The sequence below is a fragment of the Colletotrichum scovillei genome (genome assembly GCF_011075155.1).
Source record: "Colletotrichum scovillei strain TJNH1 chromosome Unknown Contig00008, whole genome shotgun sequence".
Lineage (NCBI taxonomy): Eukaryota > Fungi > Ascomycota > Sordariomycetes > Glomerellales > Glomerellaceae > Colletotrichum > Colletotrichum scovillei.
In genome coordinates, this window is record NW_023336266.1 from 893,172 (window position 1) to 916,826 (window position 23,655).

General features: G+C 52.3%; 8 protein-coding genes across 8 annotated transcripts; 4 read left to right on the forward strand and 4 right to left on the reverse strand.

The window, feature by feature from the left end:
- Positions 1-3,698: 3,698 nt before the first annotated feature.
- HER10_EVM0001374 (cytochrome P450) lies at positions 3,699-5,555 on the reverse strand (the record flags this gene model as incomplete). The annotated part of the gene is made up of 5 exons (XM_035471123.1): positions 5,428-5,555; positions 4,552-5,337; positions 4,179-4,493; positions 3,938-4,104; positions 3,699-3,861 (listed from the first exon to the last, which is right to left on the reverse strand). Exons 1-5 carry the CDS (start codon positions 5,509-5,511, stop codon positions 3,699-3,701), a joined length of 1,515 nt encoding a protein of 504 aa, XP_035330421.1. The 5' UTR covers positions 5,512-5,555.
- Positions 5,556-7,316: 1,761 nt separating this feature from the next.
- On the forward strand, positions 7,317-9,770 carry HER10_EVM0006820 (prolyl 4-hydroxylase). The gene is made up of 2 exons (XM_035476394.1): positions 7,317-7,692; positions 7,757-9,770. The coding sequence occupies exons 1-2, from the start codon at positions 7,392-7,394 to the stop codon at positions 8,953-8,955; spliced, it is 1,500 nt and encodes a 499-aa protein (XP_035330751.1). The 5' UTR covers positions 7,317-7,391; the 3' UTR covers positions 8,956-9,770.
- Positions 9,771-9,916: 146 nt separating this feature from the next.
- On the reverse strand, positions 9,917-10,482 carry HER10_EVM0010688 (uncharacterized protein; the record flags this gene model as incomplete). Its single annotated transcript, XM_035480140.1, has 3 exons — positions 9,917-9,957; positions 10,017-10,145; positions 10,272-10,482. 3 exons carry the CDS (start codon positions 10,480-10,482, stop codon positions 9,917-9,919), a joined length of 381 nt encoding a protein of 126 aa, XP_035330958.1.
- Positions 10,483-13,244: 2,762 nt separating this feature from the next.
- On the forward strand, positions 13,245-15,680 carry HER10_EVM0005816 (major facilitator superfamily transporter). Its single transcript, XM_035475420.1, has 7 exons — positions 13,245-13,712; positions 13,773-14,042; positions 14,164-14,289; positions 14,348-14,363; positions 14,419-14,660; positions 14,722-15,142; positions 15,208-15,680. Exons 1-7 carry the CDS (start codon positions 13,557-13,559, stop codon positions 15,504-15,506), a joined length of 1,530 nt encoding a protein of 509 aa, XP_035330689.1. The 5' UTR covers positions 13,245-13,556; the 3' UTR covers positions 15,507-15,680.
- A 32-nt stretch (positions 15,681-15,712) lies between these two features.
- HER10_EVM0000676 (dicarboxylic amino acid permease) lies at positions 15,713-17,571 on the reverse strand (the record flags this gene model as incomplete). Its single annotated transcript, XM_035470446.1, has 4 exons — positions 15,713-15,942; positions 16,011-16,908; positions 16,963-17,113; positions 17,183-17,571. The coding sequence occupies 4 exons, from the start codon at positions 17,569-17,571 to the stop codon at positions 15,713-15,715; spliced, it is 1,668 nt and encodes a 555-aa protein (XP_035330372.1).
- Positions 17,572-18,283: 712 nt separating this feature from the next.
- On the forward strand, positions 18,284-19,779 carry HER10_EVM0001153 (cysteine desulfurase). The gene has a single exon (XM_035470909.1). It carries the CDS (start codon positions 18,487-18,489, stop codon positions 19,753-19,755), a length of 1,269 nt encoding a protein of 422 aa, XP_035330405.1. The 5' UTR covers positions 18,284-18,486; the 3' UTR covers positions 19,756-19,779.
- On the reverse strand, positions 18,284-22,094 carry HER10_EVM0002941 (uncharacterized protein). Its single transcript, XM_035472632.1, has 6 exons — positions 22,041-22,094; positions 21,954-21,978; positions 21,070-21,889; positions 20,791-21,007; positions 20,429-20,731; positions 18,284-20,340 (listed from the first exon to the last, which is right to left on the reverse strand). The coding sequence occupies exons 1-6, from the start codon at positions 22,067-22,069 to the stop codon at positions 20,016-20,018; spliced, it is 1,719 nt and encodes a 572-aa protein (XP_035330516.1). The 5' UTR covers positions 22,070-22,094; the 3' UTR covers positions 18,284-20,015.
- A 509-nt stretch (positions 22,095-22,603) lies between these two features.
- Positions 22,604-23,626, forward strand: HER10_EVM0012497 (alcohol dehydrogenase; the record flags this gene model as incomplete). Its single annotated transcript, XM_035481891.1, has 2 exons — positions 22,604-23,452; positions 23,489-23,626. 2 exons carry the CDS (start codon positions 22,604-22,606, stop codon positions 23,624-23,626), a joined length of 987 nt encoding a protein of 328 aa, XP_035331056.1.
- Between the last annotated feature and the right edge of the window lie 29 nt (positions 23,627-23,655).

Genomic DNA, 23,655 nt, shown 5'->3' on the forward strand with positions numbered 1-23,655 from the left:
TGGGGGAGCCCTCGTCACCTCCCGTCCCGCCCTGCTATTTTCGACTCTTCCATCGAGCATCTGCGCTCCATCGTCTGGACATCCGTCCAACCAGGACCGCGCAAAAGGTCATACGCTACCCGTTGCCGTCGTGGCGCGCAGGGGTTCCGTACTTCTGAGCCTCACATACACGACTTCGTTCCCCGCCGAGGGCGCATTTTCAACTTTTCGAGTCAATGCGTCTCCACGCCAGTGCCTGTCCTTAAGCGTCCCTGACGTCCTTAACTCAGCCTCAGAGCACACGCCAAGCGGTTAAGCAATGCTTGGAGAAGCTTGAGATGGAAAGAAGGTGGTTCTAAAGCGGAACCCGGGGTCGATCCGGAGTGGGAACTGGTCCCGGGAGCGACCTTCGGGCCTCCCACATCCCGTTTCGTCGTTGGGGATCCCGACGTTGGCGGAAAGACTTCCTGAGTTTGGTTCCTTGACATTTTGGGCCTTCTCAGGTAAAAGTTCCCAGGGGCACCGGATGACGAGGCCATTCTCCACTTGGCGGGTGGCGCCGCTGCGCGTTTGCGCAAGCTTCAATGAGATTGGACTGAATTCCGCTGACTTGAACAAAACATGCTCGACGGAGCTCGGGAGACAGTGGGCTTCAGCGGAGAGACCATGTCAAGCTTGTTTATTTCCCTGGGCCACATCGGTCTGTGGGAGAGCTTTGGAAAGGGGCGGAGAACGCTCTCACGGGCCCCGAATTTTCATCCCTTTTTGTCTCCTATGCATCAGTCAACGCGGCACAGTTGCGGACTAGATGGAAGCTGTGAAAAAGAGATCAGAGAGGCAAGTTCTACTCAAGATATTGATATCCAGCTTAATTGACTTTTGACTTTGAACTATCTTCGTCATTGAGCAGACCAGCTGAGCGTGCATGCGTGGTGTGGAGCAGAAAATCTCCCACACTGAAAGAGAGTGTCGGAACTTTTAGGCCTTGCGTAACTTTATTCAGGGGGGTTCATCTTGTCTCAACGTCCCGCGGCTCAGCCTGTGTAAACCAAACAAACATGAATCGTCCAGCAAAGATGCCCTATTGCAGTCTATCTGCCTCCCTGTGCCCGGATTCACCGACACAGCGACACTTTGCCCGGGATCCCTAATCCTCTCATTCTAAGACGAGACGAAATCGACCTATCTGGGCGCAGCCAATCAATCTGAATTGCCGTCATTGGCTGTCGGGCTAGTTGTGACCCTCAACCGCAATGAAGGCCTGGAGGGGGGGAGGGGTGTTCGGAGTCGTCACTTGACGCGTGTCAGTCGTGACTTGTCTAATTCCGGGTAAGGGCGCCCTTTATCATTTCGTAATGCAACACAGCAACGGTTCTCAACAGCACATTGATCTGAAGTCGGTCTCCAGCTAAGCACATGCACCGTTGAGACTAAGCCTTTTCAGTCACGTCTGGAAACATTCTCCGGACAAGTCAGAGAGGGTTGGCCCTTGACCGAGGCTCTGTCCAGAGTCCAGACTTCAGTAAGAAAAATGCAACGAAACTTGCGCACAGCCAATTTACCTTCTCATTTGAATCGACACATTGAATGACCAGCATGGTTACTTTTGACAATTTCACCCTCAAAGTGACAAAACCTGAGTTTGTAGATGTCACCGGTCACAGCTCTCCATTCAACACAACCACTGCTCAAGAGACATTCTCAGAGACAACATAGTTGGTCAATTCCTATGTTCTCCAAGTTTCCATGAGAAGCACATATTTACATGATCCCTCCATTTTCTAACCAAGAAGACTCCGTCTCCGTGTGTACGAGTTTGCATCACCCAGAACGAAGAGTCAACCCTCCCAAACGACCTCCATCCACATTGATGCAATATCGACCCTATTTGAACAACTTTTCACTGAGGTGCATCTGACGGCATCATTCCTACTTCCAAACCTCAACTCATAGAAAAGCAAGGCCGATACCGTATGCAGCATCTGCGAAAGATCTCTCAAGTTCTACCTGGAAACGCCAGGGCTCCCAAAAAAGGATGATGGATGTATCCTACCCGTTTTTCCAAATAATTCGACATCACACAATCTTGTGGGCAATAGCATCAGAGTCAAACGTCAATGCCAAGGCGACGTGAACCACCCGCACAAGACGTCAGCCAAGCGGCAGCAACCCATGCGCCAGACGAGTCGAGGAGAGTTGACACGATGCCTCGTGCACATCTCTAGTTCATCCCATTACCGAGCCATGGCACGATAATGGCAGGCTGATTGGAGATATCGACATGGAACGGGGACGTTGCTGAACATTCCAATATGGCACCGAGTGCTATTCGTATCCTCGGACAGGCCGAGGATATGTGTTCTTCGGCCAAAGGAGTCCAACTAATGCGCGACAATGATTATCACTGGATTATCATCATGTGTATGTTCACATGTAGTCCTAGATTTCATTCCAAATCTGCATGTCATTATAGGTCGTTGCTCATGGATATGTCGTCGGCCAATAGTAAGAACTCAGTTGGGCATGAGGCCGTCCGCAAACATCGAGCATTAGGTGAGCTGTTCGCATTACGCACGCATGTCCTTTCGCTTAGGGCGGTAGTCTCAGCATCGACCGAAGGGACTACGGCTTTGAAAAATTCTCAACTGGATGAAAATCAAGAAACTCGAGCTACCCAAAGTGCTCTTCAAGTTCTGCTTGAGATCTTCTGGGAGGTGAATCTATGCCATCAGCGTATATCAAAGCATACATGTGTCAAAATAGCCTGAACGTACTCCATCTCGATTGAATTTGGCTTTGCCGAGAATCGGGCATGTGCTATTAGTACTCTAGGGTGCAATATCCTCTAAGCACCCGGTACTTAGCTTAGAGCCAAAGTGAAACAGGAGGTTCACTTGAAGATTTCACTCGATAACTCCACATGACGCTCCCCGAATTTGTCATGATGTTGCCAGGTACTGTCGAAATCACTCATCTAGGCACAATTACAAGCTATGTTTCTCGGAAAGTCTTTCAATACATAGCTTGGAAACATTTCATGCGAGATCACATCCTTCTCAGTCACTTGAGATTGACGTAGACGAAAGAGTCTAGTCCGGTAGAGTTTTCAGGCCTCGGACTGCATCATCTCGGTACAAGCGTTCATTGACGCGGACCTAGACTTCCACTCTCTCGCCTGGTAGAGCGTGAATGTCATCAATCAAACAAACACTATCCTCCAGACATAATTCACCTATATGGCAGTTCGCAATCTCTGCTATATTGAGTACCTTAGCTCGAAGAGACCGATGTCAATTTCTTAAGCATTCCCCCGTGACTTACTTTTATAACTTTCCGGCAAACATCAAATTGCAAGGCTTCTAGTTCCCTGGTGAATCTGCGCAAAGTGTATGAGTCCAACCTTGCATATAGTTTCTCACACATCAACACCATCATGTGATTATCGCACTGGGGGGTCGAACATTCAAGATGGAACGTCCCTTTGAGATCTATGATTGGCATGGGTTCATGCTGGGGCAGCAAGGACGACACTGGGACCAAGGTTTTAGTACGGCTACAGTGACGAGCACAATCCATGAGTAATGATATGCAATCGACCTCAATCCCGAACGCCTGTCCGTCAATACACGCAAGCGCATGACGCCGAATCGACCCCTCGAAAGAAATCACCCTACAAGACTGCCAAGTAGTGTCTATACAGATCTCGACATGCACCACATTCAAGCTTTTTCTCGGGGGGTGAGATAGACATTGACAGGGCCCTTTTCCCAAAGAAGATAGACCTGACTCTTATCGTCCCAGCCTCTACTTTCCTCCGATAGCTTCATGTCGAAGTTCCAGATCATTCTAGCGAGTATGAGACGCATTTCCGCGTAAGCCAAGCTATGAGGAGACGCAGTAGATTAGCATCTGAGGACTGAACACGTTATCGTGGAAGGCAGAGGATAATGCAACTTACTTTCTGCCAATGCAGTTTCTAGGGCCGACCGAGAACGGTTGGAACGCTTCCTTCTTGTCGCCAGAGAAGCGAGCATCATCGAGCCAACGTTCGGGGATAAAAGAGTCAGGAAGGGTGAAGTTCTCCGGGCTGTGGAAGGCAGGCCAATGCCAGACCTGTACCAACGTCTGTGTATTACCACCTCGTCAGCATCACGTTCTTGTCCCCTCGCAAAGCTTAATAAAAATGAGCGTAAACTTACCCCGCTCGGCACGTATTGACCCAAGAATACGCCGCCATCGTCGGTAACTCTGCGGACGATTCCCGTAGGGACGGGAGGGTACATTCGAAGACCTTCGTTCATGACCGCTTGCATGTACTGTAGCTGCTGCGCGCTGACCATCTCGATCTCTTCCTCAGAGGAGAAGGCTGTTCGGACCTCGTGGGTGAGCTTGTCAAGAGCCTGGCGATTCGTACAGAGGTAGTAGGTGATTGCCGACAGAGCTGTTGCGGTAGTTTCCGAGCCGGCGATGATGAGGACCGAGGAGTTCGATTTGAGTTCTTCAAATGTGAGTTTCTGGTGCACTCAATGTTAGAATTCGTAGGCAATTTTGCGGCTAGTAGGTTCGAATTACCTGAGGCCCCTTTGTGCGCAGCATAGAGTCCATAAAGTCTGGTCGGTCAGTCTCCATGGCAAGTCTCTTGGAAACCTTCTCCTTAGTGAGTGCAATGTGCTGATCTCGCTTGTTGCGGAGGTCGGCCGGGATGAGATGCATTAAGAGCTTCTCGATCGGCGGGAATCGTCGCATGCAGTTCTTGAAAGAGTTGCCCTTAATCCCGTCAAAGATGAGCTTCACCCAGGGATGGTAGCCAGAATCGTCCAAGCAGTGGAACGGCTCGCCGAAAGCCAGGTCACCGATAACATCGAATGTCGTCCAGTTGTACCACGCGACCATGTTCAGAGCCTCGGCACCACCAGCGCACTTTTCATGAAGTCGCTGGAAGAGCAGGTCCACGTACTTCTTGACGATGGGTTCTTGCTCAAGCATAGACTGAGCGGAGAAGCCATGGGACAGAGCCCGCCGGAACCGCGAGTGGTCTTCGCGGTTGGCGCCGATGATGCCATGCCTGCTATCCTGGGTCGCGACGGGATCTCGGCCATGGTCGCCGGTGCCGTTCTTCAGGTGTCCGTGGAGATCCTTCCATGCATCGGGGGAGTTGTACGCGAGCTCGTTGGGGGCGACGCGGACGATAGGTCCGTATTCCTGATGCAGCGCCAAGATCTTGCGGTGGACCTGGCCAGACAAGGTGGCGCGAGTGAAGGGGATGCGCGAGGCTGCCCAGAGCTTTGGTCCGGGGTATACGCGAAGGGGGTGGAGGAAGACGTTGTAAATGATTGTCCCGAAGAGGTAAGCGACGGCCTAGATGAGTGGTCAGCTGCGGTCAGCGTCGAGGGCTACAGTAAAATCTAATTGGTCACTAGATTTGAAGGATTGCAAGTCATCGCATACCAGAGTAATGACTAGAGCAAAGGCTGAACAGAGGGTATGGATATTGAGGATTTGGGCTGTGAAGCCAGTACTGTGGTCCGACATGTTGAATAGCGTGGGCTCCCCGCGGAGCCTGAAACTGTCAAGATGATTACAGACGGGATGAACTTGATAGGTGGCAGCTCGTCTACCTATTTACAAGTCTGGCACCAGTGCACTTTTTATCAACTCATGCTTGATTTAAGCGACGGAATTCGGTTCAACCCTTGAAAGCCGAACGCCCTGTGAAACGACGATCTCTCGCAGTACTACTGCGGCATACCGTTACATACTTGTGGAGAATCTGGAGATAAACCTAAGCCTCCGCGGAGTGTAGCGGCGGGCGAGCGTCACCGTGGGTCGGATGGTCTCCGTGCTTTGCACATTTCGTGCATAACTCGCCCGGCTTGGCCCGGCTCCGGTGTACGTCGCCCCCCACTCGTGATCTAGATCCCGGCACTTGCTACCCGTCCAGGATTCGGCAGTTGGAGGCGTTTTTGCTCTGTACTATACGGAGTACTCCTTAGCGCTCGGGTCTGGTGCGGGAATGACAGGGCGAATGTGTAACCAACTCCACGAATGTCCGCCAATGTCCGCAGTATTATACCTTGTGTACGCTTTACGTCAAGCATCAACTGACTTTCGCTGATTGGTGCTTGCACACCCACTGTTGTGCGAGGGTGTGAACTAGCATCTGGGGAAGCTTCGTGATCGACGGCTATGCCACCCTTAGACTCTGGCTAGGGAACTCAGTTTCTCTACTCAGACCTAGAGCGGGCAATGGTCAACACGGAAAGCATAGGACAGCTACCAAAATCACTAAAAATTTGGAGCTATTCTCCGGGGCCCGTCACGGCCCGTGGACATAAAAACCTTGCCGCTATTTGTTGGTCCAGTCGGCTCACAGAGTTCTTTTAAGATCTCTCCGCTCTCTCTTGAGGGTTCATTCAATTCATATGTTGTACGTATGTGCCTTGCGTAACGAGCGCAGCCAGGCGTTGCAACTTCCTGTGTGGACCTCTCGATTTGGCCTGTTATGCATGTGCATCGCTTCATCCCTCGTATGAGCATAGCGGGTCCGCATTCTATGCATCTGCAAGCTCCTTGACAGTTCACCCCATGACGTTTTTTTGACAGATTTAGAGCTGCGACTGCTGGTGTTCAGACGGTCATAATTCCGCGTCGGATTTCAAGATGGTTAACACCCGCATGGTCCCGCACCGGCTTTGGCGTTGCAGGTCAGAGCGCCTTGAGGAGAATTGAGACTGATCACATTCAGCCTGTTGTGCAGCAGCAAACTGCAGTTACTGTCCCACCAACTAACCGCTCATATCGGTTCCTTTTCGGCTTTCAGCCGCCGATTTGAATGCGTATCACGTGCAGCCACTTTGGTATACTTTACAGCATGTGGTAGTCCTCACAGAAGCTACATGAACCCTGATCTTCTGGGTTCTTTGAAGAATCTTGGGTCTTCATTGCACTGTCGAAGACTCTTCTATGCATTGCGGACTGGACTATAATTTAGAATATGAACGATGGAATATTTTGGCCAACATTACTACTTGTTCGATAGTTGGCCTGCTAACGCAACGAGATAATGATTCGCAAAGAAAAAATTCCAAGTTGAGGTCGTCATACGGAGTAGTCCTCGCTGTTATGCCACAGAATGAACAATGGAGCGGGGGAAAGTAGGTCTAGCCAAGGGTACCCCGGACCTAGACCGATCCGCCCCGGACACAGAGCGGCCCCACAGCGGGATTCAGTCCTAATGCCTCAGGCTCCAACTTGGCGATTGGCTGAACCCCTCGGCGGGGCAAGACCCTTGGACTGGCGGTGCAATGGAACTTTCGAAGCTTGGTCCAAAATCTCAGCCCACTGAACGCCACTCTACTCCTACTTCCTCGTCCGAATACCAACACCTCTATCACAGTTGAAACATCACAACAATGGCGAAATCAAAGGCCGCGAAGAAGCGCAAGCAAAACGCGCAGGAGGAGCTTCCGCGAAAAGCTCCCAAGACCTCAGCGACGACAGTCACGCCGCCTGACAGTGATGACAATACTGCCTCAAACCTCGAGCCCAAGAGCCTCCAGACGGTCATATCGGACGAGGAACTCGACATTGCCATTGATACGCTAAACACCCTCGCCAAATACCCGAATCTTATCAAATCAAAGCAGTGCCGAGATCTTCGCGTTGCCGTCTATGACTTCCGTCAGAATTGCGCCAGTGGTGTCAACAATGCCCGTTTGTATACCCCCATATCATACGATGTCGCTATCTGCCAGGAACTGACAATTGGTTGCTTCAGCCGGCACAAACCTTGGACTTGCAGCACGAATCACTGGCGCCCTCACCGACGAGAAGTACGATGATGCCAGAATACTGCTATCCGAAATGAGAATACGTGGCCAGGAGCCGAAGCTAGGAGCCCTGTGTCGCTGGGTGCGAGATCTGGACGTCATTAGCGGCCTATCCACATTGCCTGAAGGGGAGGGAGACGGTGTTACCATACAGAGAACTGAAAGGGACAAGCAGCGACTCTTGGTCCTTGATGCCGTCTTGCGAGCTTGTGGGCACTCCGACAGCAACCCCAAGGCCGTGCCTTTGCCACTCTCTTCTACACCCGGAATCGCCCTGCAGGACACTTGGGACCTCCGTCCCACCACGCCATCCCTTCAGGTATACGCCTCTGTACTTGACAAGACAATCTTTGAATCAGCGCCGGCGAATTTGGCAGCGTCTCTTCGCGTCATCGAACGGACCCCCGGCCCGCTTCGGAAACCGCCCAACCACCACGACGCACTCCTTTACACGACCGCCCCTAACACGATACCCCTCGTCGACGAACGGCCACTAGTAACAGCACACGCACACCCTGTCGTGCCAGGGCTCAGCCTCCTGAAAGACGTTCTTTCTGTGAATGAATGTAAAGCAATCATAACCGCCGGTGAGACCGTCAACTTCCTCCCCGATGCCCCTCTTCGCGAGGATGGGGACATTAGCATTCTTGCGCACAACTTCTACTGGGTCGTGGATACCACTTTCCACGATGCGCTTTGGTCTAGAGTCTCGTCCTTTGTCCCCCAATCAGTTGACGGACGAAAGGTGCGCGGCCTCAACCGACGGTTCCGCGTGTACCGCTACGTCCCCGGAGCCGAGTACCGCGCGCACATTGACGGTGCCTGGCCGCCTTCTGGTATTCTTCCAGACGACACATATGTCTACGATGCATCGCCCGAAGACAAGAAGCAGAGCTCCTTGTTCACGTTCCTCATCTACTTGAACGACGAATTTGAGGGCGGCGAAACAACTTACTTCCTTCCAGCGGCGCGGGAGGGCACGCTGAATGCGTACCCGGTGCGACCGGTCATGGGCGGAGTCGCCGTCTTCCCGCATGGAGATGCAAAGGGTGCGCCTCTTCACGAGGGTACTGGTGTGAGAAAGGGCGCCAAGTACGTGATTAGGACGGAAGTCGAGTACGACGTTAAGCCAACGGAGGAGGCATGATCAAGTACACATCCATCAGAATGACAGCTGATTTCGCATGGCATTTGGAGCTTCGGATGTGGGCTCTCGACCGACATATTTGGAGCAAGTCTGGGCCTTTGCTATCAAATCAATACCAAAAGATGGCCGTGGGCTTGAGCCTATGTCTCGTGGTGAATTGATTACGATTCTCTGCTCAGCCGCTGTGACACTGGTAACTTAAGGTGCCGTGAGTCCAACCAGGATGTTACTGAACTCCGTGCTGGCTTAAGTGCGCCTGTGGGGCTGGCGTGCACCACACCAGCGGCATCGAGATTGAGCTTCCACTTTCGCATCAACGAGCAGAAACCTAGAGATGCCTTCTGGCATTGCCGTCAAGTGCCTAGCTAGGAGCTCTCCGATGCCGCATAGCTGGCACATCTGGTAGACTCAGGACCAGGATGCAGGGCCACATTCAACGCCTAGGCTATTGCAGAGAGCCTCTTCAACCTCAGCCTTTCAGCTAGCCGAGAGGTTGGCAAGGTCTCGACAGTCAGCTAGACACGGCAGCAGCTTGTCGGAATCGTTCTTCCCCGCAGATAGTCCGACAGGCTGGTGTTAAAGAGGAGGTGATGGTCAAAGGGCATAAGGACGGACACTAAGATCGGTCTGACTTCTACGCTTAGGGCCAGTCTGGTCGCGGTCTGATATGGACGCGGCCGGGTACAAGGGACAGGCGCAAAGGATGCACATGGCCAAGAGACGGGACTTGAAGATACCAAGGCTCGCCTATAGATACACTTCGATTAGATACTTAATCGAGGTCTTTAGCAACCCACCAAATCTACATTCCGCATAAACATGTCTGGGGCATTTAGGCTCTGGCTCTCTGTTAAAGTGTGTATTTCTCGATTAGCCCCCAGTCTCCTAGGCCTTGAAGTTCACCCTATCACTCTGTGAATTCGAACTTCGAACCAAAATCAGCTGCAGCCGGCACGAAGCTTTAGCAAGACAAGCTTCCGTCGTTGTTGGTCAGGCAGGTATCTAGAAAATTGTAAGTTTTGAAGGCACTAAGCTGGTTATGACTCAATGCATGTACATACCAAGGTTCAGAGAAGAAGGTTGCTTGGTTCCAGTAGAGTCGGTGCAACGGCAGTTCAAAATCTTCTTGTCACTGCCAAGACCGCAGTCACAAAACTTGAAGGATGGGCTGGCGAGAGACAAGTCAGTATCTGGAGGATTCCTCAATCATTCTGACTTTTCGAGCAGACTTTACCTCTTGGGTCGGCACTATGGTTCAGGGATTAGTCAATAAACTCTTGATTGTCTGGGACCTTATTTTGGAAGGGGGAATGGACGTACGACAACCTTGCCCCCGACGTTGGCAAGGCACTTTGACAAGTCGATGGGGGCGTCCGGGTAGTAGGGATCAACAAAGGTGTTTCTGCACTTCGCGGTGAACGTGGTGCCCGAGTAGGTCATGTCGCTGCATGTCGACGCGAAACCACCCGCGGCGACGAGTTGGGCAGCAGAGGCTGTGAGCAGGGCGAGGACAGTGGACGCATGCATGATGAATGAGTGTTAAGGTAATGCAAATGAGTGACGTTCAAAGAGTGAAAGACGATGAAGAGGGATAAGAATGTAAATGTTATCTTCAGACTCTTAACAGTGAGATAGGTGCATCAGATCTTACTTATATGACATGGGAACTGGCGGTGATCAGACCAACTGGACCATTGCGGAATACGAGTATTCGATGTCGAAGCTTTGTGACACTAATGTCAAGGACCAAGTAATCGAGTCATGGTAGTCAATTGATGATAACTCTATTTCCTCAATCTTAACTTGAAACCATGGTCACTCATTTACTCGCAAAATGGTCGCAAATTTGTGTTATAAGTGATGGTCAAACAAACGCAATACAGCATCGTCCTTTGGATCCCAGGGCCAGTCGCATCTTTTGATATCATGTCGCAATCCAGAGAGTGGTGATCCCTAGAGGCGTCTTTGCATCAAGAAGTTCCCGTATCCCTTCATATTCTACTGAAGTTTTTACCAGAACAGCGTTGCAGATTATTGTTGTAGTATATCAAGCGTTGAATGCTGCCCTCGATTAACGGTGTCGTTTTTACGACAATTATATAGACGATAAACTGTATGGTAGACCCGGCGGTGTGTTCGTGCATTCGCGTACAGAGCGGGCGTATATGAGTGCGCCGGAGGGATTCGGGAATCATCCAGCTCGCCGAAAAGTTGCCATAATGAGATTGAACCGGATGGTACTTCTGAAGCTTATTTAGACAACAAATATCTTGGCCACGTAGTATTTGGCATTGATCGACGAGTCTTGAGGCGACTGACTCTGTTAATCTAATTATCTTTTAGTGCTCTGGATGTACGGATTACTCCGTACGAAGCAATTGTCTGGAAACGAATGCGAGCAATACGACTAACATATTCAGCACAGATAGAGCCGCTATTCTGTTACGTACTTTCTCACCTGGCCCTCGCTCTCACCGAGTATATGTACTCGCTTGCTGCCCTTTGCTCTTCGGTTTCTAGGAAGTCATTTTCTGATGGGCTCGTAAGTCTCTGACGAATTACCGGACGTTTAATACCTTCACCCATTCAGCGACCACAACGAAACCAGCGAACGAGTTAACCCGAGACTGGATACATCATACCGACAAGTGATGCCAATCATCTCTATCAGTGATTACGTTAAACATATTCGGATTATCTAGCAATTACTGGAAACCTCTCTAAATCTGCGCCTTTAGAAAACTAAAGATTTACCAACATTGACCTCATTAACGCCTCCACGCCGAAAATGTCGGGTCCCGGGAGGCAGAAAAGGGGTCTTGCCGCCGCCACAGGACCGAAAGTCGGGGCGGGCCGGCAATGACGGCACATCGGCGCCGCAAGCACGTGGTGGGCAACACGGCCCTGGATTGGCCGTACGCGAAAAAGATTGCGCAACAGCGACTCGCAGAGATTTTCCTTTCTACACCCTAGTGCTTATGAATTGAACAATAATGTCTTTACGAAGTAACCCAACCACGTGCTCTCATGAAGATGCTTGAGCCGCGCAATTTGTTCAAGTTTTCCCTGGATGACGGCAGTTCGGCGACCGATTCAATTGCCAAAGACCCAATGAATCTAGCTTGGAGTCTTTGTAACATCGGACTTACTATCCACCTCTTCGGCTATCCTTTGACGGATTACGGATTCCATGTCGTATGTTTTGCGAAATAGTCGGCCTAGTCTCGGTTGCTGACATTTTGAAGAAGCAGCACGTGTTGAAAGTTGTCAACGTATTTGCTCGTAGGTTTTCATGTGTCACAGGCAGGTCACCAAAGTAACCAAACAGTGCTGGAAGCAATCCATAGCACTAACAATTTCCCCCCATCGTATCTTAGCTCAGCAACAACAAGGTCGCATGGGAAAAGCCTTGGCAGCATGCGGGAGAGCGCCAAGTGAAGTGAGCCTCCTAGGGCTGCCGAGAAGCGCTAGACCGCTTGGAAAAAGCTTAGCGATGCATCTTTTCTCTCATCGAATCACAATTGGCTATGGTAGGAAATAAGACACGCGACCACCATTTCTCTCTGGCTTACGGTGCTTCTTCTCATCGCAGCGTCATCTGTGCCACCTGTTCATCAACCTGTGGAAAGCGGGAGACGAGTCGAGAAAGCACATGAACTACTGCAGCTCTGCACGAACCAACAGGTCGCCTAGCGGATGGGTAACATCGGGTTCCCACACTCCCTCCACGTCCCCCCTCCACTCCTCTCTCCCCGTGCTTTGGTTCTTCAGGATTCCTCCCCGTGCTCCCCAGGTGAGCGGCCTACGGTGTGTTGCCCGCGCCCAGACCGAAAAGTCCCAATGGGTATGCGTACTCCGTAGGAAATCACCAGGCTCCTCCCCCTCTTGCCGCATAACCGTGTCTTATCAGCATACAACCCGGTATCTGTCCGCAACTGTTATCCGGTGTGGATTCGTTCTCCCTCGAAAGACAACCAACAGACCACTCGCCTGCCTCCAAAGAATCGCTCTGGGAGCCGTAGGTGACTCGTGAGAGAGGGGAGAGGGACCCATAGAATCCTTTCGATTATGTTGCATCGGGGCTGGCTGCCCATCATTGGGTGAGCCCGGGTCCCGTCCGCCGGGGAACAAGGTAGGGTGGGACGGGACATCCGAGGCATTCCCAAGGTTTATCTCTCTCTTTTTTGTCTGTCACAAACACCTACTCACCACAGAACGAAAGCAACCAACAGCAGAGCTGCCTGAGGGCGTGGTAAGGGGGACAAGAGACACCAGACCGTAAAGCAACATGAGAGAAGAGAGGCCCCTCTGGTTGGCAGATTGTGCTGTGGCTGCCCCGACGGGCTTGTGATCGTCCGAATAAATACCATGTTGATTTCCCCTTGCGCTTCTTGACTCGTCGCGCCTATTCTTTTTAACCTTTGCGCGCCGCTTCGCACAACCTCTCGCCTCTCCTCCCCCCTCACGCACGCACACAGTCTTGTCTGTGCCGTCATCTTCTCGATTGTTGACTTCACTCTGTCGCAGTGTCGTAGGGTCTTTCTCCCTTCGACACACTGAGCGCAGCTTTGAGCACTTACACGAGGAAAAGAGCCGCAACAATGCTCAACTTCCGAAGAAAGAAGTCGGCAGAGTCCGAGGCAACGGCGCAAGAGACCGTCGCCGTCGACGATGCGCCCCGCCAACCGTTCCGGAAGGCCATTGTGCCCGTCATTGCCTGCGGCGCCGGTCTCTTCTCCGACGGCTACATCAACAACGTGAGCGCAACCGCTTTTTGCACGCCATCTCGTGGGAATGGTCATTGACGCGGGGCATAGGTCATCGGATCCGTCACCACGATCCTCGCACTGCAGTACGGCGACCTCTACAAGAACTCCAACGCCAAGAAGTACGTCGGCGACATCGCATTTGCCGGCACCGTCGTGGGACAGCTCGCATTCGGCTGGCTCGCTGACCACTGGTCGCGAACCAACTCGCTGCTCGTGTCGACCGTCATCCTGCTCGTCTTCACTGCGCTCGCCGCCGGATCCTATTACAAGGGTGACGATATCGGCATGTTCAACATCCTGGCCGCATGGCGATTCTTTGTAAGTCTGAATCAGGCTGGCGCTCTTTGCTTCGTTGTCGAATCTGGCTCGAAGTGCTTGGGATAAGCGCATACGCTCAGAGAAAAAGTGCAATTGTTAACGTCATCGCGATGACATTTAGGTCGGTATCGGCATTGGAGGAGAGTACCCCGCGGGTAGCGTCGGCGCAGCAGAGTCCACCGGCGAGCTAAAATCGGGCTCGAGAAACTTGTGGTTCATCATGTTCACAAACACCATGATTGATTGGGTACGTATCTCGCCATCTTCTTACTGTCAACTGCACGTTTGCTAACATTGTAAACTAGGGTTTCGTAATTGGCGGTCCGTTCTTCAGACTCTTGATCTTGATGTTGGCGATACTGATACTAGAGCATAGCATTCGTGCCATATGTTGTCGCAGCCGCTTGCCACAATGGTCACTACAGCACCATCTGGCGCACCAGCTTGGGCATCGGTGTCGTGTTCCCCATGTTCCTCTTCGCCCTCCGTCTCTTCGTCAAGGAGCCCGAAGCATCGACCAAGAACTCCATGCGCTACGCGAAGACGCCCTACCTTCTCTCACTCAAGTTTTATGGATGGCGCCTCTTCGTCGTCAGCTTGATCTGGTTCATCTATGATGTAAGTCATGTTGAAGCTGTGGGCACTATGATGAACCACACACACTAATTTCCGACATCAGTTCTCCGCTTACTCCTTCGGTATCTACTCCTCAACAATCTTGAGCAATCTGTATGGAGATACGGCCCCGCTCACCACCGTCTTCGGCTGGAACACGGTCATCAACCTGTTCTACATCCCCGGAACCATGCTTGGCGCCCCGGCCTCGGACTGGCTTGGTCCTCGCTACGCCCTCGCCCTCGGTGTCTTCCTGCAGGCCGTCGTCGGCTTCATCATGGCCGGCGACTACTTCAACTTGTCGCAGCCCGGCATGGTCGGCGGCTTTGTCGTCGTCTACGGCATCTTTTTGGCGCTCGGCGAGTTCGGTCCCGGTAACAACATCGGTCTGCTTGCCGCAAAGACTTGCGCGACGGGCATTCGCGGCAAGTACTATGGTGTCGCCGCTGCCATTGGCAAAATTGGCGCTTTCGTCGGTACTTGGGGTAAGTTACACATGCCTGATGTAACAAAGGTTATAGAGATTATTTGGCTGACAAGGTCAATCTAGTTTTCCCGTACATCCAAGCAGCCGCCGGTGACAACGCCGTCGCCTCCGCCCAATACCCCTTCTGGGTATCCTCCTCGCTTTGCGTCTTGTCCGCCGCCCTCGCGATTTTCTGCCTGCCGCACATCGGGCAAGACACTATTGCACTCGAGGACGCGCGCTACCGCGCTTACTTGGAGGCAAACGGCTACGACACCCGTCAGCTCGGCATGAAGAGGGGCGAGAGCTTCGAGAACACCGATGCTGAGATTCCTGCTGAGGGTATGACTGAGACTTCCAAGAGCGAGAAGGTTGCGGCTTAGAGGCACCCCAATCCGAACTCGAATGCTGTTTACCTGGAGATGTACGTATGGATTTTGCTATTGCATGATAGCTGGCGAGTGAAGATATCATGGTGATGAGTGCATGTAGATATATGTGGGATGGGACCAGATCTGAAGAGCCGCGATGATACCACTTCCGAATTAAACCTGTCCATATATGTAATATCTATTGAATAATGTCAATCCTATCGCCTGAGCCGCTCTACCGCCCACGAAGCCGCCTTCTCCAGTGTACTAGGATACTTGCTTCCGTCATCCTCGAGCCTGTTGGTAACGAGATCCATCGAGTGAAGCTCTACCCGCCGTGTCTTGGCATAGACTTTGTAGCTGAAAATGTTGGCCAAATAGATGGCAACGCCGATGTAGGAGGTCATGAAAGTGGACACTGTTAACTTTGGGATAAAAGCATTGTAACCTGTCATTAGTGTCAGAAAGATCGCGCAAGTAATCTTCGTGTAATCGACTAAGAAGACGTGGACTTACCGTTAAACAGGACAACCAGTATGGTCACAAATAGAGCAAAGTATGAGCCATACGGCTGCAACGGCCCACGATACGGCATCAGACTCCTCGGGATACCCTGCGCTTGCATACCTCTGGTGAAGCAGATGTAACTGGTCAAGACGCTCACCCAGTTGAGGGTGCCAAACACCGTGACCAAGCTGACGAGATACCCAAACACCTGGGATGAACTCTTGGCGGCGTTCATGTAAGCCAGCGCCGCAAAGACACCCGTAGCCGCGACCCCGTAAAGCGGAACGCCCTTTCCAGACGTCCTCATGAATAATCCCGGCGCCTGGCCATCTCGTGCTAGGCCAAAGAGCGTACGAGATCCAATGTAAATATCCGAGTTGGCAGCGCTCAGGACGAAGACAAGTAGACACCCGTTGACAACGTGCGGAAATACCGGGATGTTCGCAATCTGCACCGCAACAACAAACGGACTCGCCGCGGCCCCGGTACTCTTCTTTGTCCCGCCGATAAGCATGTCATTGGTATACGGCACCGACATCCCCAGCACCAGCGCACCCAAGACGTAAAAGAAGACGATGCGCCACAGCGTCTGGCGCACGGCCTTGCGGATCGTACGGCGCGGGTTCGGTGCCTCACCAAAGGCCACGCCGACGACTTCGGTGCCGGTGTAAGCGAAGCAAGCTTGGACTGTCGCGGCCCAGAAGCCGAGGAACCGGCCTGTTGGACCGTCAACGAGATAGGAGCCGAAGGCGCCTGGGTTGTGCCAGTATTTGAAGCCGATTGTTTCGTGGGAGGGTTGTCCGCCCATGGAGATTATGAAGCAGGTTAGGATGAGGGTTACGATCACGAGGAGTTTTACGGCGGACATCCAGAATTCTGCTTCGCCGAAGAAGGAAACGTGTAGGATCTAATGGTTTGTTAGTTCAAAGAGTAATAGTAGTTGTCCGGATACTTGACTTACGTTGACAGCAATAATGGCTATGGTGAAGGTTGTCACAAAAATGGCGACGTTGAGGTCTGGTCTCCAATATTGTATGATGATGCCTGCTGCAGTAAGGTTGTTGGGGAGGACGATAGCATACTTCAAGAAGTAGTTCCATCCCGTGGCATACCTGTTTCCACGTTTGAGTTAGCTCGCTCAAGAACAGAAGTTCGTATCGACAGTGTGGTCCTAGTCTTACCCCAAAGCCGGATCAACAAAACGTGTAGCGTATCCAGCAAATCCCTTGTCCGAAGGAAGCATTGTTGCCATCTCTCCCACGGCCGTCATGATGAAGAAGACGACCGCTCCGATGAGAGTATACGCGATCAGCAGACTCGCGGGACCGCCCCTAACAAGACCCGTACCAGAGCCGATGATGAGTCCGGTCCCGATGGCGCCGGCGACAGCGATCATAGAGACGTGACGTTCTTTGAACTCCCGCTTGAGTTGTTGCTGTTCGCCTCTCGTCTCTGTGGAAGTCCCCTCGACGTTGGAGGTTGATGGCCCCATGTCAGAGGGCTCTACCACTGTGCCGACGACGTCATTGGCGGATTTGCCATATTTGCTGTTGATATCATCGCTGCTCATTGTGAAGGCAATTTAGTCAAAGAGATTCAGAGTATTTTGCGGTGTGATTTTCCAGTCATAAGCACTTTGAGCAATTGAAACAAATGAAAAGAATCCCGTCAGTGATGATGACGCCCAATAGTCGGCTCTCGACGCCGGGCAACAGATTCTTATAATCTGCGTGCCAGCAAGATAAGGGCCGAAGGAACTAGATGTTAAGCCCTTCCGGACTTATCTCGCAAAACATGTTCTCGGCTTAGCGATCGTTAAAGTCATGAAGTGTACTTATGGAAGTCATTCTCCGTAATCCAGAGTTATCTTGGAACCTGGGGAACCGATAAGGACTAATACATTGTCCAGATAATCCACAGACTAAGGACGTTGGCGTGGAGCGAAATTGCACCAACATGCGGGGAAAGGGGCCTCTTATCAACGTGCGACCCGCAAATGGAGGTCGAAGTCCGCGCTGCCGGATTGACGATGGTGGATCCTTGGGGTGACCCTGCAACGACATCAGATGATTCGATATCGACTCAGCACAGAAATGACATATTCAGCGCTGGTCATAATCTATCACTCCAGGTATAAGAAGTTTCCGAGGCTGAACTTACGGCTCGGTGGTCGATACTATCAAGATTGCCCCGCCCCCTTGGCGCTCCGAGATCCTAATCATCCGCCAAGGACTCAAGACGGACTTCAACCTCCATGAGCTAGTTTCGCCACTGGTACGTCCATAAACTCATACGCGTCAAGTTCTATAGGGTCATATCGGGCCATCGACGGAATGCCGAGAAATCATTCTGGATGTTGGCGCCGATATAGGAACATGAAGAGACGATAAAAGCCGGCAGCTTCAGGACGGAGAGCCGAGTCTATCGCTGTACCTCAATCTCATCATACTGATCTCTTCTCCTATACAACCCATTCAGACTCATCATGTCGCCTAGTGCTGTTCAAGACCATGTGGACGATGTCCCAACCTCGATCAAATCATCCCCTCGACCTCCTTCGGAAGCCGACTTCTCTACCTTCCGGTCTCTAGTCCCTCTTCTGGCCGACGAGAGCCTCACTTACCTCAACGCCTCCTACCAACCCCCTTCAAACCTTATAATCCACGGCGCCATCGCCAAGTTCACTTCCGATGCCCTTTACAACCCTCATCCAAAGCCTCAATGGCAGAACGCCGTCGAAGAGACTCGTGCTTTAGTCGGCCGGTACATCAACGCCGACCCGAGCTCCCTAGCCTTCACCCGTGACACAACAGAGGCACTGGGATGCTTCATCCGAAGCCTCAGATTCGAGCCTGGCGACAACGTTGTCGTCCTGGACACAGAGCACCCAAACCATGTCTACGGATGGATGGCTCTCCGCAGAGCCGGCCTCGAGGTCCGACAGGTGCCCACCATCTCGACCGCGGAAGAGACCGGGCACGTCACGGCCGCCAACACCGCAACCTTTGCGCCGTATGTCGACGAGCGTACCAGGGCCATCGGGCTCAGCTCCATCATGTTCCACAGCGGTCAGTGGAACGACGTGGCCGACATCTGCGCAACATACAGACCACGCGGCATTCACGTCCTCGCAGACCTCACGCAGCAGGTCGGCTTCGCAGAAGTGGACGTCCGAGCTCTGGGGGTTTCTGCGGCGGCCTTCAGTTTGCACAAAGGGTTGAACTGCCCGACGGGTTTCGCGGTTCTCTACGTCAACCCGGAGTTCATCGCCGACACCGACCCCACTCCCCCCATTGTCGGCTACGGGGCCGTCAGCAACGTGCGAGCTGACCTGTTGGTCCCTTCCGAAGAGGTGGTATATCACTCTTCCACTCGCCGATACGAGCATCTGAATTTGAGCTTGATCAGTGCAGCGGCTGCAAAGGCGTTTTTGACGTTTTATCTGGATTCCATGGGTCCCGGACGTGTGCAGGAGCACCTCTACCGCCTAGGTGATGTGTTGAGAGAGGAGTGCCGAAGTCTCGGGGTGAAGATAGTCGGGTCCTCGGCTCGCAAGGATCATGCGCCTCATTTGTACATTCTGGATTTGCATGACCCGAGGTGGATGGATCTCTTAAAGGAGAGTGGTGTGCTTGTCACGCCCTACCGCCTGGGCATCAGAGTTTCTTTTGGTTTCTACAACAACATCTCAGACGTGAAGAAGCTTGCTGGTGTCCTAAAGACAGGATTAGAGGCGGGCCTTCCCTTGCCCTGAGGACTTTCAGAGATATAGGATATGACTTGTACTAGAATGATGACATTCTATACCGTTAAAACTTACTCGCATCCATTGTGTCTAGAATCGCCGACCCCCTTGCTATTGGTCTTGGAGTTTGAACCATAATTAGTGCAGTTTCTCGCCCCTCTACTGAAATGTTCGAATTGTAGAGGGCTACCTCCTAAGGTCTGGTATGGTGCTGGACTGCTTTACTCTTCACGCAAATCAAACGGATGGTGGAAAGTTGCAACAGCATCTCACCCCTCGACTCGTGCCAATCTATCTCTCGCCTGGTGGGCCAACGTCCAGGCAGATGAGCATTCGTCCAAAACATGCAACAAGTACTGAGCTTCTTCCGACGTGCCGAATAACGACAGCGTTCTCACCGCTTGCATAACTCCGTAGATCATCATCAGAGGGCTGTGTCCAAGACCGTACTGGCTGCGGTATTTCCGTACGATGTGTGCGATGTCTTCCGCAGACGATAAGCAGTCTTTGCGGGCATTGTCTTTCAGAGCTGAGATGTCATGGGACACCGCTTGCTCGAAATTTAGCGCAATGCGGACGCTATGAAAGAGCAAACTGATGGAAAAATCAGTTTTTAGTCCCATCTTGCATGATCAAAGTAACAGAAGGGGGGGGGGGGGGTTGGTAAGGGAATTGAACTAACTGGAGTGCTGCCACGCTTGGGATGAGCAGGGTGCTTGGTGGTTCCCATCTGTTCCATTTCGCACAGTCGGGCAACGCTTCATACCAGCTACACAGCTCAAAGTTGAGGCTGTCGAGACACGACTGGCGACCAATGCCCTCCAGGCTGCTCTTGGTGGAGAACAGCCTTGAAAGCATCTTCTCAATGATCTTGGAAAGCCGGATCTGCTCCTTGAAACATGGGATGAGGGGATTTACGACACCGAACCCCCCGTCATAATCCGAAAACCCAGCAGGGAGCCAGGGCTTCATCTCTGGAAAGTCTCTGATCGGCAGTCAGTACATGGTAAGGTGGAAACTCGTAGAGGTACATCTTAGACCTACGGGAGCCTGTTGGTGGTTTCGACTTCTGCGTCATCATAGAAAAGATAGACTGATCGTCCAAGGATCAGGCTGATCAATTTGTCAGAAGTGTAGCATCCCCAAAAGATGCGTCTGCGAATCTCCAAATCTTCCTCGGTAGCTAGCGATGCATCGTGGGATACCCAATGTTTTGGGTCCCTCTGAAACCCCATGTCTTGCGCCATCCGGAACGCGATTCCTACACCCGCTCACATTCAGTATCACGTATCGACGAACTGGGCATCACAAGCAAGGACTTACCCGAAAAGCCCCATCCCTTTGAGAGATTTCCTCTTCCAATCTCGTAGAATGCCAGGCAGAGGAAGCCCTGTACAGTGACGATGGAAGGTTTCGTGAAGCCGGAGACGATGAGTATGCTCTCGGCAGCGGAGAAGAACTGCTCGCTCGCATCTCGGTGGCGCTTGTCCGGTGACATAAGTGTACCCAAAGCACAGATAGACAGGAGCAAAGCCGATGACCAATACTTGCCGCGAACCCGGTCACCAAAGTGGTCCCTCAAGAAGGCTTCTCGGTAAATAAACATGAAGTGCGGGTACTGCCATTTGAAGAACTGCATCAATGCATCATCAACCAGTTCGTCGTATAGGCTGATTCCGAAATGCTCTGCCACATGCTCAAAATTTGAGTCGGGACCAACGACATAATTCGCAGAAAGCTCGCGTGAGGGTGAGGCGTTGCCCCGTGCCGGCACCCCGAGATGGGCGCGATAGATACTCGTCGCACCATGGTAAATGAGCGAACCCTCAAGGTCGACCTGAAGATTCTCGCTGCTGTCTCGAGATGGCTCAGGATTCTTTTCTTCGCTCACGCTCACTACTGCAGCTGATTCCGGGATTGAGAGGTGATCCCCGAAGGAGACGGTCTTTAGCAGGATGTCCCGCTCCGGGCTTGGCGCGGCTTGAAGTTTACCGATGAATGACTCCAGCCATGCGACTCTGTTCTCTAAGCTGACGACATATTCGTGTGTCGCTGGCCGTCGTTTACGGTCGACCTCTCGATACTCGCAAGTCTGCTGAGCCGTTGCGCAGTTCTGGCATGGCTCCGTGCGTGAGCATTTTAGCTATGAGCGCAGAACGCCGAGTCAGTGAAGTTACGACTACCCAAGTTGCGAGGGTTCAAGATGCCTTTCGATATTGGCATCTCTTGCATCTACGGCTAGTGTCAGCAGTCATCTTCACATTGTCTTCCATCATCGAGGTTCAGAAACTCACGAGATCTTCTTGGCGGGCTCTGATGGCATGATGCCCTTATCACGGTCATTTCTTCTTCCGACGATGAGTCCTGGAACTTGGAAGCAAGGCACGGGCGGAGTACTCCGCAGCATAACCTAAACCCGAAGGCTAACGGCGGGAGTAGTGCTCCTGATAGCGCTTAGTCACTACCTTGGGTCGCCAATGGGAGCGTATGTTGCACTGAACCACTTCCCGAACTCCAAAGTAAGGTTCGCGGCATCTAGAACTAAACTAGGGGGCCCCAGCAAAATGGTAAAGGGGGGCTAGTTTCGGGGAGCTTGTCAACCTTCGTCGCAATACCCCCCCTTTCGCACTCAGCTACTTCTCATTTGTGTCTTCACGATGTCTCGGTATCGGTCTCGCTTTCCAAACGATGAAGCCAATTGAAATCGAAGAGGAAATAGAATATAAGAGACCATGAGCGGGACTCATATTCCGTACAAGAGGATGGCCTTCTGTTCCAACTCTCCTTTAAACGTGATTCTGTTTTCTAGCGACCATCCTTTCACATTCTCTTTGTTCAGTTCCAGCCTGAGCCTGTCATGAAGCGTGTTGAAATCACGGCGCCCGGTGTTGTGTCGTGGGTCGACCACCCGAAGCCCGAAGCTGGCCCTAAGGACGTTCTTCTCAAAATCAAAGCCTGCGGAATCTGCGGCTCAGACAGCCTGTACACCGATCACGGCGGCATCCCGCCCTACCAGGGCTGTACGCCCCTCGGCCACGAACCAGCAGGAGAAGTTGCAGAAATCGGAGCGGGCATTGAGTCACCAGACGTCGAAGTCGGCGACCATGTCGTGGTAGACACGATGGTTTTTCAAGACGGCCTCTTGGGCTCGGGCGGTGCGCAGGGTGCGCTGTGCGAATACGTCGTCATCTACAACTACGAGCCACGGAAGCACCTGAAGAAGATTCCGAAGAGCATACCCTGGCACATTGCGGCACTAAACGAGCCCATGGCGGTCGCCCTGCACGCGGTAAACAGGACGAGCCCGAAACCGGGCTGCAAGGTTGTGGTTTTTGGCGCGGGGCCCATCGGTCTGGGCGCGGTCTTGGGGTATCGCAGAAAGGGGGCGAGCCACATTGTCGTCGTGGACGTGGTCAACGCGAGGCTCGAAAAGGCTCTCAAAGTTGGTGCCGATGCTGTCGTCAACTCAGCTGAAGCTGAAGATCTGGCGGCGACGCTGGTCGAGTTGCAAGGAGACGGAGCGACGGCACAAAACCGAGGCACTCGTCCTGGTACCGATATCTTTCTGGACGCGGCGGGCGCACCTCCGGTCCCTGCGCAGGTGTGCAAGATGGCGAAGCGAGGCGCCACATTCGGCGTGGTAGGAGTCCACAGAAAGCCGACGGAATTAAACTTTGCACAGTTGATTTCGACGGAATTGACGATTGTTTTCAGCGTGGGATATCCGACAGAGATTTTCGAGGTCACAGATGATATCGTCGACAATTGGGACAAGTACGCGGAGATCGTCAGTGATCAAATCCCGTTTGACCAGGCGATAGACGCGTTGGAGTTGGCCAAATCAGGCAAAGCGAACAAAGTTGTCGTGGTTTTCGACTGAAAATCAGAGAGAGAATCATCAGAAACAGA

Excerpts from the sequence above, each read along its gene's own strand:
- HER10_EVM0001153 (XM_035470909.1), top strand. The coding sequence starts at position 18,487 with ATGTCGCCTAGTGCTGTTCAAGACCATGTGGACGATGTCCCAACCTCG.
- HER10_EVM0002941 (XM_035472632.1), bottom strand. The coding sequence starts at position 22,069 with ATGCCATCAGAGCCCGCCAAGAAGATCTC. Across the intron at positions 21,890-21,953 it reads AGAGATGCCAATATCGAAAG|CTAAAATGCTCACGCACGGA; the intron begins GCATCTTGAACC and ends CTGCGCTCATAG. Across the intron at positions 21,008-21,069 it reads AAAGGGATGGGGCTTTTCGG|GAATCGCGTTCCGGATGGCG; the intron begins GTAAGTCCTTGC and ends GAGCGGGTGTAG.
- HER10_EVM0005816 (XM_035475420.1), top strand. The coding sequence starts at position 13,557 with ATGCTCAACTTCCGAAGAAAGAAGTCGGCAGAGTCCGAGGCAACGGCG. Across the intron at positions 14,661-14,721 it reads TGATCTGGTTCATCTATGAT|TTCTCCGCTTACTCCTTCGG; the intron begins GTAAGTCATGTT and ends TTCCGACATCAG. Across the intron at positions 15,143-15,207 it reads CGCTTTCGTCGGTACTTGGG|TTTTCCCGTACATCCAAGCA; the intron begins GTAAGTTACACA and ends AGGTCAATCTAG.
- HER10_EVM0006820 (XM_035476394.1), top strand. The coding sequence starts at position 7,392 with ATGGCGAAATCAAAGGCCGCGAAGAAGCGCAAGCAAAACGCGCAGGAG. Across the intron at positions 7,693-7,756 it reads CAGTGGTGTCAACAATGCCC|CCGGCACAAACCTTGGACTT; the intron begins GTTTGTATACCC and ends TGGTTGCTTCAG.